Here is a 15,825-nt window from a genome sequence, read left to right on the forward strand (position 1 = left end):
TGGAGCCCGGCAGGTGCGGGGACCAGGCGCTTCTCTCCAGGCAGCCGAGCCCCAGCACCCCCGCAGCGCCCAGACAGCTCCCCCACCGCAGCTCACGCACTGTGCAAGCCACGCGTTAATGCCGACATGTTTATTGAGCACCGACTAGGGGCCGGGCTGCCACTTTCACAGTCCTCAGGAGCCCAAACACTTCATTGCTTTACAAACAAGGAAAAATCTAGGCCCAGAATTCTGGGACCCTGCCAGCAGTGGTACCCACGCACCTCTTTTCACGTGTTTCAACGCAAAGCTTCCTATTGCAAGCCAGGCCTAACCCAGAGCCGAGCACACAGCGCTCTGAACTAAAACAAGGGCGGGGGGCGGGGAGCGGGGAGCGGAGGGAGCCTGTGCCTTGTGAATATGGTTTGTGTTTCTACTGGAACACCTGCACAAACACACGGCATTTACCATATAAAACACGGGCGTAGGAACTGAAAAAAGCGTTAGCCCAGGGCTTCCCACCTCTCAGGGCTGCTCTTGCAGCTGTGTGTTAAGCTCTGATCAGCTACACTGGCACCACATCCTCAGAACTTCAGCCCACCCTCCTCTGACCTGGGGCCCCAACAAGGGCAGGGGGTGCCACAGCAGACAGGGAGCACCCACAGCACAGGGAGCACACCACAGGGTGGTGTCATGCTGGCGAACCCAGTGAGCTTGGCTGCACTGCCTTACACACTTATCTTGGCCCCATCAGCCCCTACCTAGTTGTGTTCAGGACTTTGGAAGGAGTGTGCAGGGTCAAAGGGGAAACAAGGTGACACTGCTGGACACCCAGGAGCATACTCACCCTGGGTGCAGACCCGACCACTGCTGCCTCTCATGGTGCCAGGCAAGGCAGCAGTCATCAGGGTAACTGGGTACCCAATGCTCCAGTCTCAGAACCATCCACACCCAGGCTGATTTACAGGTAGCACCCAAAGTGGTGCGTTTAAAAGGCACAAGAACACTTCCCTCGGGACTTCCCCACGAGGCCTGATACTACTGCCTGAACTCCCGCAGTGGCCGCAGGCCAGCAGGAAGCCTTACCTTGCTGCAAACTGCAGAGGGGGATTCTAACTGCAGGGAGGGCTGCAGATCAAGATGGAAGGGAAAGGCTGTCCTGACCCTGAAAGGACAACCTGTGTGTCCCAGTGGCTCTAATCTGACCCTGACAATTCTCAGGTGACCTAGGACACCGGGGCCATCACCCACTTGGACAGACGAGGAATCTAAGACTAAACATGGTTGAAGGATTCACCCAGATCTCCTAAACCATTTCTGCCCCAGAGCCACACTCCTCAAAGGAGAACTCTTCGTCTGAGAGGAGACATCTGAGGCCCGAGTCCAGGTGGACTGCCACAGACGTCCTCCTCTTGGACAGGGGCCTCCTGGGCTCACTCTGCATCCCCCCTCAAGGCACTGTTTGGGGTGCAGTCCACGGGGCATGTGCATCCACGACCCTGAGACCTCCTGTGGCTAGTGTACCCCACCCCAGCTCAGCTTTCTCTCCACGCTAACGGGGTAGACAATGGTGTGACTGTCCTGCAGGGAATATTTGGGCTCATTCTGGGCCAAGAAACACACACCTGGGAAGGCCACTGGCCTCCAGGACAGCAACCAAAGCATCAAGGCGTCACTATCAAAAGCCACGGGCTGGTCTAAACTGGGCCCCTCTCGCAGCCCCTCCAGCCTGGGGCTCTTGGTCCTCTTTGCAACAGTACATAACACTTGGAAAAGCAAAAGGAAAAATCCATTAAGAGAAAAAGATGCTTCAAAGTAAGAGTCGAAGACGTGCAGGGTCTTTCCTTCGGGCTCATGCTGGCCGCCGGCAGGAGGCGACTGTTGTCAGACTCAAGGCCACGAGGGAAGGGCCTCTGTCTCTGGTCCCCTGGACTGTCTGTGGTACCTGCCAAAGGCCCTCGACAAACACTGGCATCCCCTAAGCCTGAAGGAATCCATTATAAGTCAGGAATGTAGAAAAAAGGCAGCAGAGTGACAGACCTAGGAAACAGGAATTGGAAGCATCTGACATCAAAGGGGCTGTTGCTTCCCATTTGAATGAAAAAAAATTAAAAACCACCGAAGTATGTGCAAACAAGAAACCAGTCGGAGGCACGAAGGGAAAGGCTCCTCACGGCCAGAGCGGCCCAGGGCGCCTCCGCCTGCTCAGCCTTCCTCCATGTGGCTGGGGCCGGGCAGGGGTGGGCTCCCCTGGCGGGCATGGCCTCGGGCATGAGTCTGCATGTGGACAGCCAGGTGGTGGTTCCGGTTGAAGGCCCGGCCACACTGGGGACACTGGTAGGGCCGCTCGCCGGTGTGGATGCGCTGGTGCCGGAAGAGGTCCGAGGGCCGGCGGAAGGCCTTGCCGCAGTAGGGACAGGCAGGCCAGCCCTGACTGCTGCCCGTGTGCAGGCGCTGGTGCAGCAGCAAGCTTTTCCTCTGCTGGAAGAAGCGCAGGCACTCGCTGCAGTGGTACACCTTGGCGGCTGCTGGCCTGCGCCCCACAAACGCATGGCCTGCCAGGGAGCGGTGGCCCTCGGGCTCCTCGGGCAGCCAGCGGATGACGGGGCCAGGCACCACCACCTCCCCCGGCTCCAGCGTGGAGTCAGCTTCGCCCCACTCAGGGCATGCGCTGTCCCCAGCCTCCCTGTGCTCCTCCTCCACGTGGGTCCGCTGGTGGATCGTCAGGTTTATCTTCAAGCGGAAGCTCTGCCCACAGTCAGGGCAGGGGAAGGCCCGCTCGCGCCGGCGAGGGAGGACGCGGGGCGGTTGACCCATGGCCCCTGGCGGCCGAGGCTCCCCGACCCGCACCCTCGGCACCCCCTCCGCGTGATGCCGACTGGGGCCCCCTGTCCTGCTCCTGGGTCCTTTGGGGATTCTACACTTGGTCTGGCTCGGGGACCCCAGAAAGGGCTGCTCAGGACCCATCTCGTCCTCAGACGGTGCTTCTGTCTTGATGGCCACACCACCACCTGGCAAAAGGAATCTGTGTTGGTTTCCAACTGGACTGCACCTGCCCCCAAGTCACTCAGCCCAGTCTGCATACAGGTCCATCCTGCTCCTCCCTCCCTCCAAATCCTGGCTCCCCATGTGCACAGTGAACCCCTCTAGCCTGACGTCAGAACTCTAGGACAGAGCTCTGACATCAGGCCCTGCCTCCAAAGCGTGCTACGGGGCCTCTGTGGCCTGGGAGCAGTGAGCGACCCCCTCCACTCAGTGCTACTCCCAGGCACAGCACATCTGCGCGGGGCGCCCTGCCTGCCTGCATCATGCCTTCTGCCACCAGGCGGCAGGCACGAGCCCAGAGGCTCCTGAGGCACAGAGCCGAGAAAAGGACAGGCTGATGGGCTGGGACCAGAGACTCGAGGCCACAGCGGTCACATCTTGGGGGCCCCTAGGGCAAGGAGGAGGGGTCCTGGCACTGAGCCCACTGGAAAAGCCCGGTTAGGGCAGAGGAGCCTAAAATCACAGGCTGAGCCTGGGCCGCTAGAGGCTGAAACGAGGCCACGTGGATGGCTTTTCTGTCATCGGAACACAAGCTGGCAGTGTGCAGCTTGCTTTCAAATCCTGTCTTTCCAGCCTGGCCAGACTGCAGTGGGGAGAGACTTCCGGAAGTCCACGCTGGGGCTGAGAGTGGGCGCTCCAGCACCTGACCCCACCACCCCTCTCCTTGCAAGGCTCCGCCCTGACCTCATGTGCCTTCACCCCTCATTCACCTGGGCCCCTGCTGGACAGGATGTCTCTGGGAGGGGAGACTGGTGCCTCCCCCTCTGAAGACTCTCCCTCCTGTTTAATCAAGGACAGAACGCCGGTGCTGGCTGGAGGCCCTGCGAGAGACAGAATCCGTGAGGGCCCTTCAGACACTGGATTCCCAGAGGGAACGCGCGGGCGGACCTGCCAGAGGGAACGCGCGGGCGGACCTGCCAGGAAGAGGGAGCCACAGACTTTGGTCCAGCGGCCTTCCCAGGTGAGAAGAGGGCAACAAAGGCCCTGCCCCAGACCTCCTGCAGGCCACTAATACCTTGTCCCTCTGCACCTGAACGTCACCCTGACGGTCCTCGGGGTGACAGGGCTTGGGGAGGTAAGCAGTGGACAGGCACACTGCCCTCCTACCAGAGATCCCACCTCTCCAACTCCATGAGCAGAGCCCGAACTTACACGTGGCTGGGAAAGCACCCAGGGACAGGAGATGTCACTGCCCACTGAGGGGGCCACGCTCAGCGGGAGACACGTAGAAAGCACGGGGAGAAGGCAACAGAGGCAGAGTCAGGCTGGCAGCAAGAAGGAAGAGCAGGCCGGAGGAGGCCACACAGCCGGGCACACACGGAGACGGAAGCCACATGCAGACACAGCACACACGGCCCCGTGGCCCTAACCGCAGCGAGAACCCCTCCCCAGCCACGCTCCAGCCAGCCTAGCGAGCCCAGGACTCCAGCAGCTCCGCTCAGAGCATCTGCTTGTGGTGAAAACGCTAAGACCTACCTTCTTTGCAGCCTATGTCGGGGGAGCCAGTCCGCCTCCGTCCAGGCAGGCCCCCAGCCACTTCTCCAGCCCCCAGACCTCCAGCACGTCTTCCCAGGACCATGTGTCTGGTACCTGTGCACTGCCCTGGGGGACCATTCACGCTGCTGGCCTGGCTGTGCCCCTCACCCGTGCCTGGCTCGCAGGGGCTCTCTCTCGCTGCTGAGTCCTGCTGCTGTTCAGGGGCCTGCCCTTCCGTAGGCTCCTGGTGGGCAGGGCTGACCGGGCTGGGGATGTGCTCCGGGCATGGAAGGAGGCCTGGGGAACAAAAATCAGTGACGCCAAGCACAGCATGGAGGCCTCCCACCCCGGTGGCCAGGGATCCTCTGGGGAAGGGCTAAATGCACTCCCTGGGGTCCTGGGGCATCAGCTCAAAGGGCAGAATAATGAGGTGGGCCTCCCCGACATCCAGCACTTAGACTCGGCCCAAGGCGGCCACACTCAGGGGTGGGTGTGTGGCACACCAGTTACGTCACCTCTCGGGACACCCGCATCCTCACTGGAGCGCCTGTTTGAGTCCTGGTACCCTGCTTCCAATCCAGCTTCCTGCTAATGCGCACCCTGGGAGATAGCAGGCGATGGCTGAAGTACTTCGGTGCCTACAACCCACGTGGGAGACCCGCAGTGAGTTTCTGGCTCCTGGCTTTGGCCTGGCTCAGTCCTGGCTGTTGTGGGCAACTGAGGAGTAAACCGGCTGAAGGAATGTTCCTCTCCGTCTGTCTCTCTGCCTTTTGAATAAAAGGAAAATGATTTTTTTTTTTTTCAAAAAAAAAAAAGGAATATTTACAATTAAAAAAAAATGTTCACAATCTTTTTAAGGCCTTGATAATTCCCCGAAAGAACCAGACAGGTCTTAACAGGGCAGGGGTAAGAATCTGGCCCTGTAAGCAGAAGAGAAAGGCCCTGCTGCCTGTCCCTACAGCTACCACAGTGGCTTGCCGGCCTCCTCCAAGCCACTCTAGAGTGTCAGGGAGTCCAAGGCGCAGCACAAGACACACAGTGAGGCTGTGGCCTCGCAGCGCAGCACTTCCACCTGAGCAGGTTCTCCTGAGATAGCTCTCCACTCTCCTTACATCCGGGGCTGCATACGTCTGCCCAGGGCCTGCCACCCACTACGATCCGACAACCCACTTGTTACTGAGCTTTCCAAATGGTGACGCCTAAGTAAGCACATGTACCCATTCCCATAAGAAACGGAGATCTGATGTTTAAAAATCTTGGATGAGGGAAAAAACCCGGTGAGCAAGAGGGTGACAGTGAACGGCTGACAGCATCAACTGCGGGTTCTCGTCACTTCTCTCGTGCTGAGAAGTCTGAAATCAGACGACCTGCATAAACAGACAAGGCATCCAGACTCCCTGAAAAAACTGGCTCCACCTCCAAACCTGAGTTTGAACCAACTGCGTCGGCTTTTCCAGAACAGTGGAGTCTCGAAAGAAGATGTGTCAGAGATGCCCAGGAGGCGGCCCGTCCACTCGGCCTCGACAGATACTTCTCTTCTAGAAGAAGTGGTAAAGCTAGCCACGGTGGCATCAGAGGGCGAGGTGCTGGTGGAAAACAGCTAACACATCCACGGAGCTGTCTCAGATGTGGGTGTGCTGTGGGGCAGACATCATCCACGGAACTGTCCCCAGCCCCTGCAAGTGTTACCGCCACGCTGGACCCAAAGGCTTGCTCCCTCAGCAGATCCTAGAAATCCTAGTATCTCATCTTCTGCAGGTTTACCCTTGGATCCTCCCGACAAGAGAAGCACCTCGTTCATCCCACTGAGAAGTGCACATGGCGACCAGGAACAAAATGAGGCCTCAAAAAAGCAGCGGAAGGCCGGCACCGTGGCTCACTAGGCTAATCCTCCGCCTAGCGGCACCAGCACACCGGGTTCTAGTCCCGGTCGGGGCGCCGGATTCTGTCCCGGTTGTCCCTCTTCCAGGCAAGCTCTCTGCTGTGGCCAGGGAGTGCAGTGGAGGATGGCCCAGGTGCTTGGGCCCTGCACCCCATGGGAGACAGGAAAAGCACCTGGCTCCTGGCTCCTGCCATTGGATCAGCGCGGTGCGCCGGCCGCGGTGGCCATTGGAGGGTGAACCAACAGCAAAGGAAGACCTTTCTCTCTGTCTCTCTCTCTCACTGTCCACTCTGCCTGTCAAAAAAAAAAAAAAAAAAAAAAGGAGCGGAAAAAGTCTGAATCAAGAAATTTTTACATTCAGGAGCCACTAGGGAGTGAAAATAATTTTAAGTGATTTATTTAAGTATTTGTTTGAGAAGCAAACAGGAGAGAAACTGAGATTTCTTATCTGCTGCTTTACTCCCCAAGGCCGTCACTGGCCCAGGCTGGATCAGCCTGAAGACAGCGGCCAGGAATTCAATCTGGGTCTCCCACATGGGTGGCAGGGACCCTACCCGAGCCATCACACGCTGCCTGCCAGGTGCACATCAGCAGGGAGCATGAATTAGGAGGAGAGCCGGGACTTGAACTGAGATACGGGAGGCAGGACTGCTACCTGGCATCTTTACCAGAAGACCAAATGCTCATCCCCAAAACTACTTTTTCAACAATGGAAAGAAGAGTGAGTCAGACTGGGGGATGCAGACAGCAGGGGGAAGGCAGCTGCACTCCCAGACGCAACCCGGCCAGCCAGGGCTGTTTCCAGTCAGAGAAAACTGGTCCTCCCCAAAGAAACCACCTCAGTGAGAAGACCCCACAGAACCCCCTGGACTCCAGTGGCTCCTGATGAAGAGGAGGAAGCAGAGGGAGGTCCCCAAGACCAGGAGGCCAGACTCACTCGCAATCGCTTTCACAGAACAGCAGGAGCGACAGCAGCAGCACGCCCAGGAAGCTGCTCTAAGCCCAGCGGTCACCAGTGATGACCCTTGTCCCTCAGCAAATGGACCCTCAGCCCCAAGGGGGGTGTGTGTGTGTGTGTGTGTGTGTGAGCAAATGGACCCTCAGCCCCAAGGGGTGTGTGTGTGTGTGTGTGTGTGAGCAAATGGACCCTCAGCCCCAAGGGTGTGTGTGTGTGTGTGTGTGTGTGGTGTGTGTGCAAATGGACCCTCAGCCCCAAGGGGTGTGTGTGTGTGTGTGTGTGAGCAAATGGACCCTCAGCCCCAAGGGTGTGTGTGTGTGTGTGTGTGAGCAAATGGACCCTCAGCCCCAAGGGGTGTGTGTCTGTGTGTGTGTGTGTGAGCAAATGGACCCTCAGCCCCAAGGGGTGTGTGTCTGTGTGTGTGTGTGTGAGCAAATGGACCCTCAGCCCCAAGGGGTGTGTGTCTGTGTGTGTGTGTGTGTGTGTGTGTGCAAATGGACCCTCAGCCCCAAGGGGTGTGTGTGTGTGTGTGTGTGCAAATGGACCCTCAGCCCCAAGGGGTGTGTGTGTGTGTGTGTGTGAGCAAATGGACCCTCAGCCCCAAGGGGTGTGTGTGTGTGTGTGTGTGTGTGAGCAAATGGACCCTCAGCCCCAAGGGTGTGTGTGTGTGTGTGTGTGTGTGTGGTGTGTGTGCAAATGGACCCTCAGCCCCAAGGGGTGTGTGTGTGTGTGTGTGTGAGCAAATGGACCCTCAGCCCCAAGGGTGTGTGTGTGTGTGTGTGTGAGCAAATGGACCCTCAGCCCCAAGGGGTGTGTGTCTGTGTGTGTGTGTGTGAGCAAATGGACCCTCAGCCCCAAGGGGTGTGTGTGTGTGTGTGTGTGTGTGAGCAAATGGACCCTCAGCCCCAAGGGGTGTGTGTCTGTGTGTGTGTGTGTGTGTGAGCAAATGGACCCTCAGCCCCAAGGGGTGTGTGTGTGTGTGTGTATGTGAGCAAATGGACCCTCAGCCCCAAGGGGTGTGTGTGTGTGTGTGTGCAAATGGACCCTCAGCCCCAAGGGGTGTGTGTGTGTGTGTGTGTGAGCAAATGGACCCTCAGCCCCAAGGGGTGTGTGTGTGCATGTGTATGTGAGCAAATGGACCCTCAGCCCCAAGGGGTATGTGTGTGTGTGTGTATGTGAGCAAATCGACCCTCAGCCCCAAGGGGTGTGTGTGTGTGTGTGTGTGTGTGAGCAAATGGACCCTCAGCCCCAAGGGGTGTGTGTCTGTGTGTGTGTGTGTGTGTGAGCAAATGGACCCTCAGCCCCAAGGGGTGTGTGTGTGTGTGTGTGTGTGTGAGCAAATGGACCCTCAGCTCCAAGGGGCATGTGCATGTGTGTGTGTGTCTGTGGGCGTGTGTGTGTGTGTGTGTGTGTGTGTGTGTGTAAGAACTGAACTCAAACAATACACACTGAAGTGCTTAAATGTCAGTTTGGTAATCTATAAATCTTTTCTTCCTTTTTAAATGAACATATTCTGAATGTGATTTCTGTCTCAGAGGCCCTGTTAGAGGGTTTACTTATTTTAAATAGAGTGATTATTTAAAAACAAAACAAACAGATTCTGGCTTTTTAGAGACTCCTGATTCAGAACACTACAATATGGACAGTGTTGTAGAGCAGCAGGTAAAGTCACTGCCTGCAACACCGGCATCCCATATGGACACGGGTTCAAGTCCCGGCTGCTCCACTTCCAATCTGGCTTCCCGCTACTGGCCTGGGAAAAGCAGCGGAAGTTGGCCCAAGTGTTTGGGCTCCCGCACTCATGAGAGAGCCATCCCTGGCCATTGCAGCCATTTGGAGAGTGATTTTGGAAGACCTCTCTCTGTGTAACTATTCCTTTCAAATAGGTAAAACTAAATTAAAAAAAAAAAAAAAAAAAAAAAAAAAACTACAAGTGACTCCCAAACCAGGCAGGTATGAAAGGATTCCCTGGGGAACCACTGTGGAACCCAACATTAGCATCAGTAATTCTGGGTGGGACTAGGAAGTATGCATTTTTAAAAAGCTTCTTAGAGCAAAAGAGAGGGGCTGAATAAATAATTGAACAAGAAACTAAAATAGTGCAGTGGTTACGACACTGCTTGGGGCACCCACATCCCATACTGAGTACCTGGGCTCAATTCCTGGTCTCACCCTCAATTCTAGCCCCTACTCATGCATACCTTGGGAGGCAGCAGTGATGGCTCAGGTGGTTGGACCCTGCCACTCCACATGGGAGACCTGACCTGAGTTCCTAGCTCCTGGCTTTGGCTTGGTATAGCCCCAGCAACTGCAGCCATCGGGGAAGTGGAACAGTAGACGAAAGCTCTCTCTGCATCTCTGTGTTTCAAACAAACAAACAAAAAGTTTTTAAAAAATTAATTGGCCTCTAACATATGAAAGATACTCAACCACACTGGGAGCTGCCATTGAGACTATGTTGACAGGAGCCAGCATTGTGGAGTAGCAGGCAAAGGCTGCCGTGGGTGACGGGGTCCAAGCACTTGGACCACTTTCCACTGCCTTCCCAGTGCATTAGCAGGGAGCCGGATCAGAAATGGAACGGCCAGGATTAGAACTAGCACTCTGCTATGGGATGTGGGTGTTCCAAGTGGCAGCTCACCCCATCGTGCCGCAGTGCCCTCCCCTCATCTTCCTTTGACCCCAGAGCGCAGCTTCTAGGATCCATCCTAGATACACTGGGGGTAGGCGTCGGGGCACAGCGGGTCGAGCTGCTGCTCAGGATGTCTGCACCCTGTGTCAGAGTGCCGGCTGTGTCCCAGCTGCTCTGCCATTGATGCAGCTTCCTGCTAATGCACCCAAGAAGGCAGCTGAAGACGGTCCAAGCGCTTGGGGCCCTGCTATCCACATGAGAGACCTGGGTGGCGTTCCTGGCTTCTGGCTTGAGCCTGCCCATTGCAGCCATTTGGGGAGTGAACCAGTAGATGGAAGAAGATCTCTTTCCCTCTTTCTCTCCATTGCTTTGCTTTTCAGATTTACATATTACTCTGGTATATTATTACTCTGGCATATTACTCTGGCATATTATTCTGGTGCAAAGACATTTTGAAAATCATGCATAGCTTTTTCATAATATATATTTCCACGAACTTTTAGAAGATCCCGCACACATCAAGCGGGTGACATAACTGCATAGAGGTAATAATTATTTCAAGCGACTGTAAAAGGCATTTTATCTATAAGTCTTGAATAGAAGGTATGGAGGACAAAAGAGCTATACAAAACCAGATTAATCTTACAGGGGCACCAGTTCGAGTGCCTGCTAATGGGAAACCAGAAGATGACCCAAGTGCCACCCTGTCACCCACAAGAGACCAAGAAGCTCTAGCTTTGGCCTGCCCCAGCTTCAGCCATTGCCACCAACTGGGAAATGAACCAGTGGATGGAAGATCTCTGTCTCTTTCTCCCCCTCTCTCTAAATGTGCCTTCCAAATAAATAAATCTTTTTTAAAAATTTTAGGGGCCAGCACCATGGCACAGTAGGTTAAGCCTCTGCCTGAGGTGCTAGCATCCCACATAGGCACTGGTTCAAGTCCCAGCTACTCCACTTCTGACCCAGCTGCCTGCCACTGGCCTGGGAAAGCAGTGGAGGATGGCCCAAGTGCTTGGGCCCCTGCACCCACATGGGAGGCTCCTGGCTTTGGATCGGCCCAGTTTTGGCCACTGCAGCCATTTGGGCAGTGAACCAGCAGATGGAAGACCTCTCTCTCTAGCTCTCCCTCTCTCTGTCTGTAACTCTGCCTGTCAAATAAATGAATAAATCTTTTAAAAAAATTTTAGCTACCAAATGCAGGCATAATGATAGAATTATACCATTTTGCAGCCCCTGATGAAGTAACAAATCCAGACAAGAATCCTCAATGGCCAATTAATTGTTGTGGAAAGCTGATGATGGGGATCTTTATAACAGAAGGATAAGGCAGACCTTTGTGCCTCCTGATGTTACAGCAGGCAGTACACAGTGCCACCTCTCAAGTGGTCTTGCCAAAAAATACGGAAACTCCTCTTTGATGTACTTATCAGTTCACAGGAGACACAGAAAGTAAAAGAGGATGTTAAGGAACACCAAGCCCAAACGTATTCAAAAGTAAACGGCATTCAAAAGCAGCAAGAACAATTACATCCAAATGTCACCAAATACAAGGCCTGGAGGGTGGGAGGCACTACTGATAAGTGAGCCACCAAAATGTGGTCTCTCTGTAGAATGAAGATTGTTCAGCCAAGAAAGGAATGCAGTACTTACACTACAGCATGGACAAACTCTGAAAACACTAAAGCAGTCACAAGGTCATCGTATAATTCCACCTATATGAAACGTCCAGGAGAGGGAAATCCAGAGACAGGGAACAGATTACTGGTTGCTTGGGCAGGTAAAATGGGAATGCAGCGTGCGTTAATGGGCACGGGGTTTCTTTTTCATGGGACAAGATTTTTCTAAAATCAGACTACGGTCAAACAACTCTGAATACACTGGAAAATACTGAACTGTATACTTTTAATAGGTGAACTGCATGGTCTGAAGCTTATATCTCAGTAAGACTGTTTAAAAATGAGAGGAAGCAGCAGGTATTTAGCTTAGCAGTGAAAACACCGGAGAACCTAGGCCTGAGTGCCAGCTCCAGCTCCTGACTCCAGCTTCCTGCTAACGCAGACCCTGAGGCAGCAGTGACGGCTCAAGCGATTGGATCTCCTGCCATCTAAGTGGGAGATCAGCTCCTGGCTTCAACCCATCTTAGCCCCAATGGTTGCAGGCATTTGGAGAGTTAACCAGCAGATGAGAGTTAGCTCCCGCCCCCTCTCTCTGATTCTCTGCCTCTCAACAAAAGAAGGAAACAAGAATTTAAAGGAAGAGCAGACTTTATAGGCTTTTGACAGACTTAGGAGACGTAACAAAATGCAACATGTGGACTTTATTATAATCAGGATCCAAACACCTACAGAAAACATTTTAGAGACAATCAGGAGAAAGCCGGTAAGGGCTAGATATTAGGTGATATTCTGTGGGTGTGACCATGGTACTGTGGTTATGTTTAGAAAAACGTATGGGTGAAGCACGTGTGGCAGGATCTAGCTCGCTGTTCAGTCTGGTGATGCTCACCTAGTGGTCCCCTGAACTACTTTTCCACTTATTTTTTAGAATTGCATTTTTTGGAGGAAACGCGCAGTCATCATTGGCATCTCTGTCCACACAGGGAGGGAGGGAGGCCCCAGCCCTCCTCTTGCTGACTTCAGCCTTACTTGGGCAGCAGCAGTGAGAGGCACAGGGGAGATATGGACACCCCTGCAGGTGCTGCTGCTGCTGTCACTGCTGGAAACGAGTCCCCACCGATAAAGCTCAGGGCTGACGGGCTTTCCGAGCGCCCTCGCCCTCGGTCCCACCACAGCCGTGTGAGGTGAGCGCCACCTGCTCCCCCGGGCAGACGCAGACTCTGTGTGGCTCTGAGCGGCCTTGGACAGAGCATGCCCCACTTTGGATTGAGGGCCTATGGCCCCTTCCTGGCCTGCCAGACTGTCTGGGAAGCCCAGGAGAGGGGGCCTGGCTCAGTTTGGCGCAGCGGCTCCCCTACCTGGCCCCCATACTCACCAGTGCCTGGCTTCCTTGGACATGCAGTCCCTTGCTCATTCTCCTTCTTCTCCTGGCCCCACTGGTCTTCAGGACAAGGATTCTCTCCCCTCTCCATCCGGGTGAGGATGTCTGGTTTGGCGATGGCATAATCTGGACAGAACAGGGAGGGAGTGGGGAAAGAACTGGGTCCCAAGTGCCCACAGAGAACCTGAGATGCCCAAGGAAACAGGCGCAAAGCAAAGACACAGGCCGCAAAGACACCCAAGCTGCACACAGAGGCTCCCCCTGCGGCCTTACCCAGGGAGACCAGCGTCTCGTAGTTGCCCCTCATCACGTGCTTGTACAGCTCCTTCTGCCAGTCCTCCAGCTTGCCCCACTCCAGCTCGGAGAAATACACGGCCACGTCATCAAAGGTCACGGGCACCTGGAACCACAAGGGTCACACTCACTCGCCCAACACTGACAGGCGCGGCTCCTCGGGCTCCCCCACCCCCGGGCACCCACGGGCACCCACGGGCTACCTTGGGGACCTCCCCCTTGCTGCCCGGGGGCAGCCGCAGGATCCAGAAGTTCCTGTTACGCAGCAGGTTCTCCACGTTCTCCAGGCGCCGCTGCAGCAGCCCGTACTCCTGCAGCAGGGTGCCCAGCACGGCCCACTTGCCCTCCAGCTGGCTGCCGAACTCCACGGCCATCTTCTCGCAGTCGGCCAGCTTCTTCTCGGCTGTGCCTGCGCGCCCCTCCAGGCTCAGCACTCGGCTCAGGCAGGAATCCACCTTCTTCTCCAAGGCCTGAATGGCGGCCACCACGGTCCACAGCGTGATCTCGGTAGAGTACAGGTAAGAGCTGTTCTCAGCAGCTGCCTGCGGCAAGGGAGGCGTGGGAGGCCGCTGGTCCCTCTCTGGAGCCTGCTCACAAAACAGAGAAGAGAGATGTTTCCGCAAGTGCCAATCACAAGATTTACCTGCCCTCCGGAGGCCCCCTCTGGGCTCCCAAAGGCCAATCGACAGCAAAATGGGGATGGGGGGGAAGCCGGGACACGAGTCGGGGTGAAGCCTCCTTGGCGGGAGACACGGCCAGCACGTGGGAAACAGGCGGGAAGACAGGACCGGAGAGAGCCAGCATCCACTCTCGGTGACGCCCCTCCCTGCATCTGTCTCTTCCTCAGGACAGGAGCTCTGCACAGCCCTGCAACTCACAAGCCGGCAACTTTAGGAAAGTTTCCAATGTCTTTCAACTTCACTTCCACGTCTAGAAAACGGTGAAGAGTAGTGGGTCCGTAACAGGGCTGTGAGAACCAGAGCTCCCAGGGCACTGATAATCTATAATGGTTTCAAGGCCTCCGAGGGGCCTGCCCCAGGAAACCAGGCCATAAACCTGCAGAATCCCAACCCCTCTTTCTCCCCTTGCGCTCAGGGAACCCAAACTCACAAACACACCAAACTCACTAGCCAGCGAGGAGGGCAAGGAAGCTCCCTCTAAAAGCATCCGGGGAAGTTATTGGGGGGGGGGGGGGGGGGAGCCACTGTAATCCAAAAGCTGTACTTTGGAAATTTATATTTATTAAAGTTAAAAAAAATAAAAAATAAAAGCATCCGCAAGAAGCAGGGTGCAGAACTTCACTGACACAGGGCTTAGAGAGCCCTGCCTAAGGTTTTTTTTTCCCCTCGTGTGTCAAAAATGGCCAAAGGGTTCTTTTCTTCAGATTGGACAGACCGCACAATACCAAGGCAGTGTTCTACAATCTGCCAAATTAATTTTTTAAAAGAAAATTTTAAAAAAAAACCCCACATCTCTTTTCCCTGTTGTAAACAGCATTCGACTCCCTTTTTGTGAAAGTGTGATATTCGGTCTCTTCAAAGTCGTCTAATTCCGAGGTCCCGGCCTGGGCAAGTGACCTTAGCCAGCTCCACTGTGGGGTCGCCCCGTGGCGGGGGCGACCCGGCCCTCCCCGCCTGCCCGCCTCGGGGTCTCAAAAGAGCAGAAACGCTCTGTGGGTGGCAGGGTCTCATCGTGGGGTTCCAGCCCAGGGCCAGCTCGTCCGGCCCCCCGACGTCGGGGCCCGCCTGCCGGGCCTGGGTTTGGGCCGCCTGGTCGGACTTCCACTAGGGACACCGGAGGGCCGCCGGGCCGAGCGACGAGCCAGGGCTGCGCGCTCGGAGGCAGCCGCGGGGCCCTCCCTCCGCCCGCCGGGCCGCAGCCGAGCCCCTCGCGGGGGCTCACAGGGCGGCGGCGGCGGCCTCCCCGGTCCGGGCGTCAGCGGGGCCCGGGGCGCTTACCACGGCAGGCGCCGTTTCGGCCATGGCTGCCCGCGTCCCTCGCTGGGTCGCAGTCCTCGGGCCGGCCTGTCGGGCCTAGCGAGGCGCGGCGGCGACGGCGGAGGCGGAGAGGGAGCCGCCCAGCTTCGGAGCTCCTGCCGGGCGGCCGCGAGCTGCGTCCCGAGCCACGTGCCCCGCTGGCCCTTTAAAAAAGAGCTGCGCTGGGCGGCCGCGCCCGAGGGCGCGCACAGCGCCCCCTGCAGCCCGTAGGACCGCACGCCGGCGGCCGCCGCCCCGCCGCGGCCCGCGGCCTTGCCCGCCCGCCCGCCGGCCAGCGCAGACGGCCGCGGGCCCTGCCGGAGTGGACGCGGGGGCGGCCTGCGGCGGGGCCCCGTGGGGCTGAGGCGACCCTCGGGGCCGCCAGTGAGCGGGGAGCCTGGCGTCCCAGGCAGGCAGGCAGGCTGTGAGGGAAACGGGCGGGAAACTCGGGGCGTGAGCACCTGTGTGCGGAGAAGAGGGCGGTCCCTGCCGGTTCCCCCGCTCTTGGCAGTTCAGACTGTTCTAGCACCTCCAACGCGCCAGGACAGCGACTTTATTAAAGAGGAGGTGCACGCTGTGTGCCCTG

At 56.5% G+C, this 15,825-nt stretch overlaps 1 protein-coding gene across 2 annotated transcripts; it reads right to left on the reverse strand.

Moving 5' to 3' along the window:
* Positions 1-115: 115 nt before the first annotated feature.
* ZNF783 (zinc finger protein 783) lies at positions 116-15,440 on the reverse strand. 2 transcript variants are annotated; one of them, XM_017342654.3, is made up of 8 exons: positions 15,222-15,436; positions 13,467-13,850; positions 13,243-13,369; positions 12,964-13,095; positions 5,100-5,267; positions 4,501-4,797; positions 3,735-3,845; positions 116-2,990 (listed from the first exon to the last, which is right to left on the reverse strand). In XM_017342654.3, exons 1-8 carry the CDS (start codon positions 15,243-15,245, stop codon positions 2,185-2,187), a joined length of 2,049 nt encoding a protein of 682 aa, XP_017198143.2. In that variant the 5' UTR covers positions 15,246-15,436; the 3' UTR covers positions 116-2,184. The 2 variants fall into 2 exon arrangements, with proteins under 2 accessions (XP_017198143.2, XP_017198145.2); XM_017342656.3 differs by lacking the exon at positions 5,100-5,267 and having other exon boundaries at positions 15,222-15,440.
* Between the last annotated feature and the right edge of the window lie 385 nt (positions 15,441-15,825).

This window comes from Oryctolagus cuniculus, chromosome 3 (genome assembly GCF_964237555.1).
Source record: "Oryctolagus cuniculus chromosome 3, mOryCun1.1, whole genome shotgun sequence".
Taxonomy (NCBI): domain Eukaryota; kingdom Metazoa; phylum Chordata; class Mammalia; order Lagomorpha; family Leporidae; genus Oryctolagus; species Oryctolagus cuniculus.

Excerpts from the sequence above, each read along its gene's own strand:
- ZNF783 (XM_017342654.3), bottom strand. The coding sequence starts at position 15,245 with ATGGCCGAAACGGCGCCTGCCGTG. Across the intron at positions 13,851-15,221 it reads CCGAAACGGCGCCTGCCGTG|GCTCCAGAGAGGGACCAGCG; the intron begins GTAAGCGCCCCG and ends TTTTGTGAGCAG. Across the intron at positions 5,268-12,963 it reads TCCAAGGAAGCCAGGCACTG|GCAGAGAGACAGACGGAGAG; the intron begins GTGAGTATGGGG and ends TTTATTCAAAAG.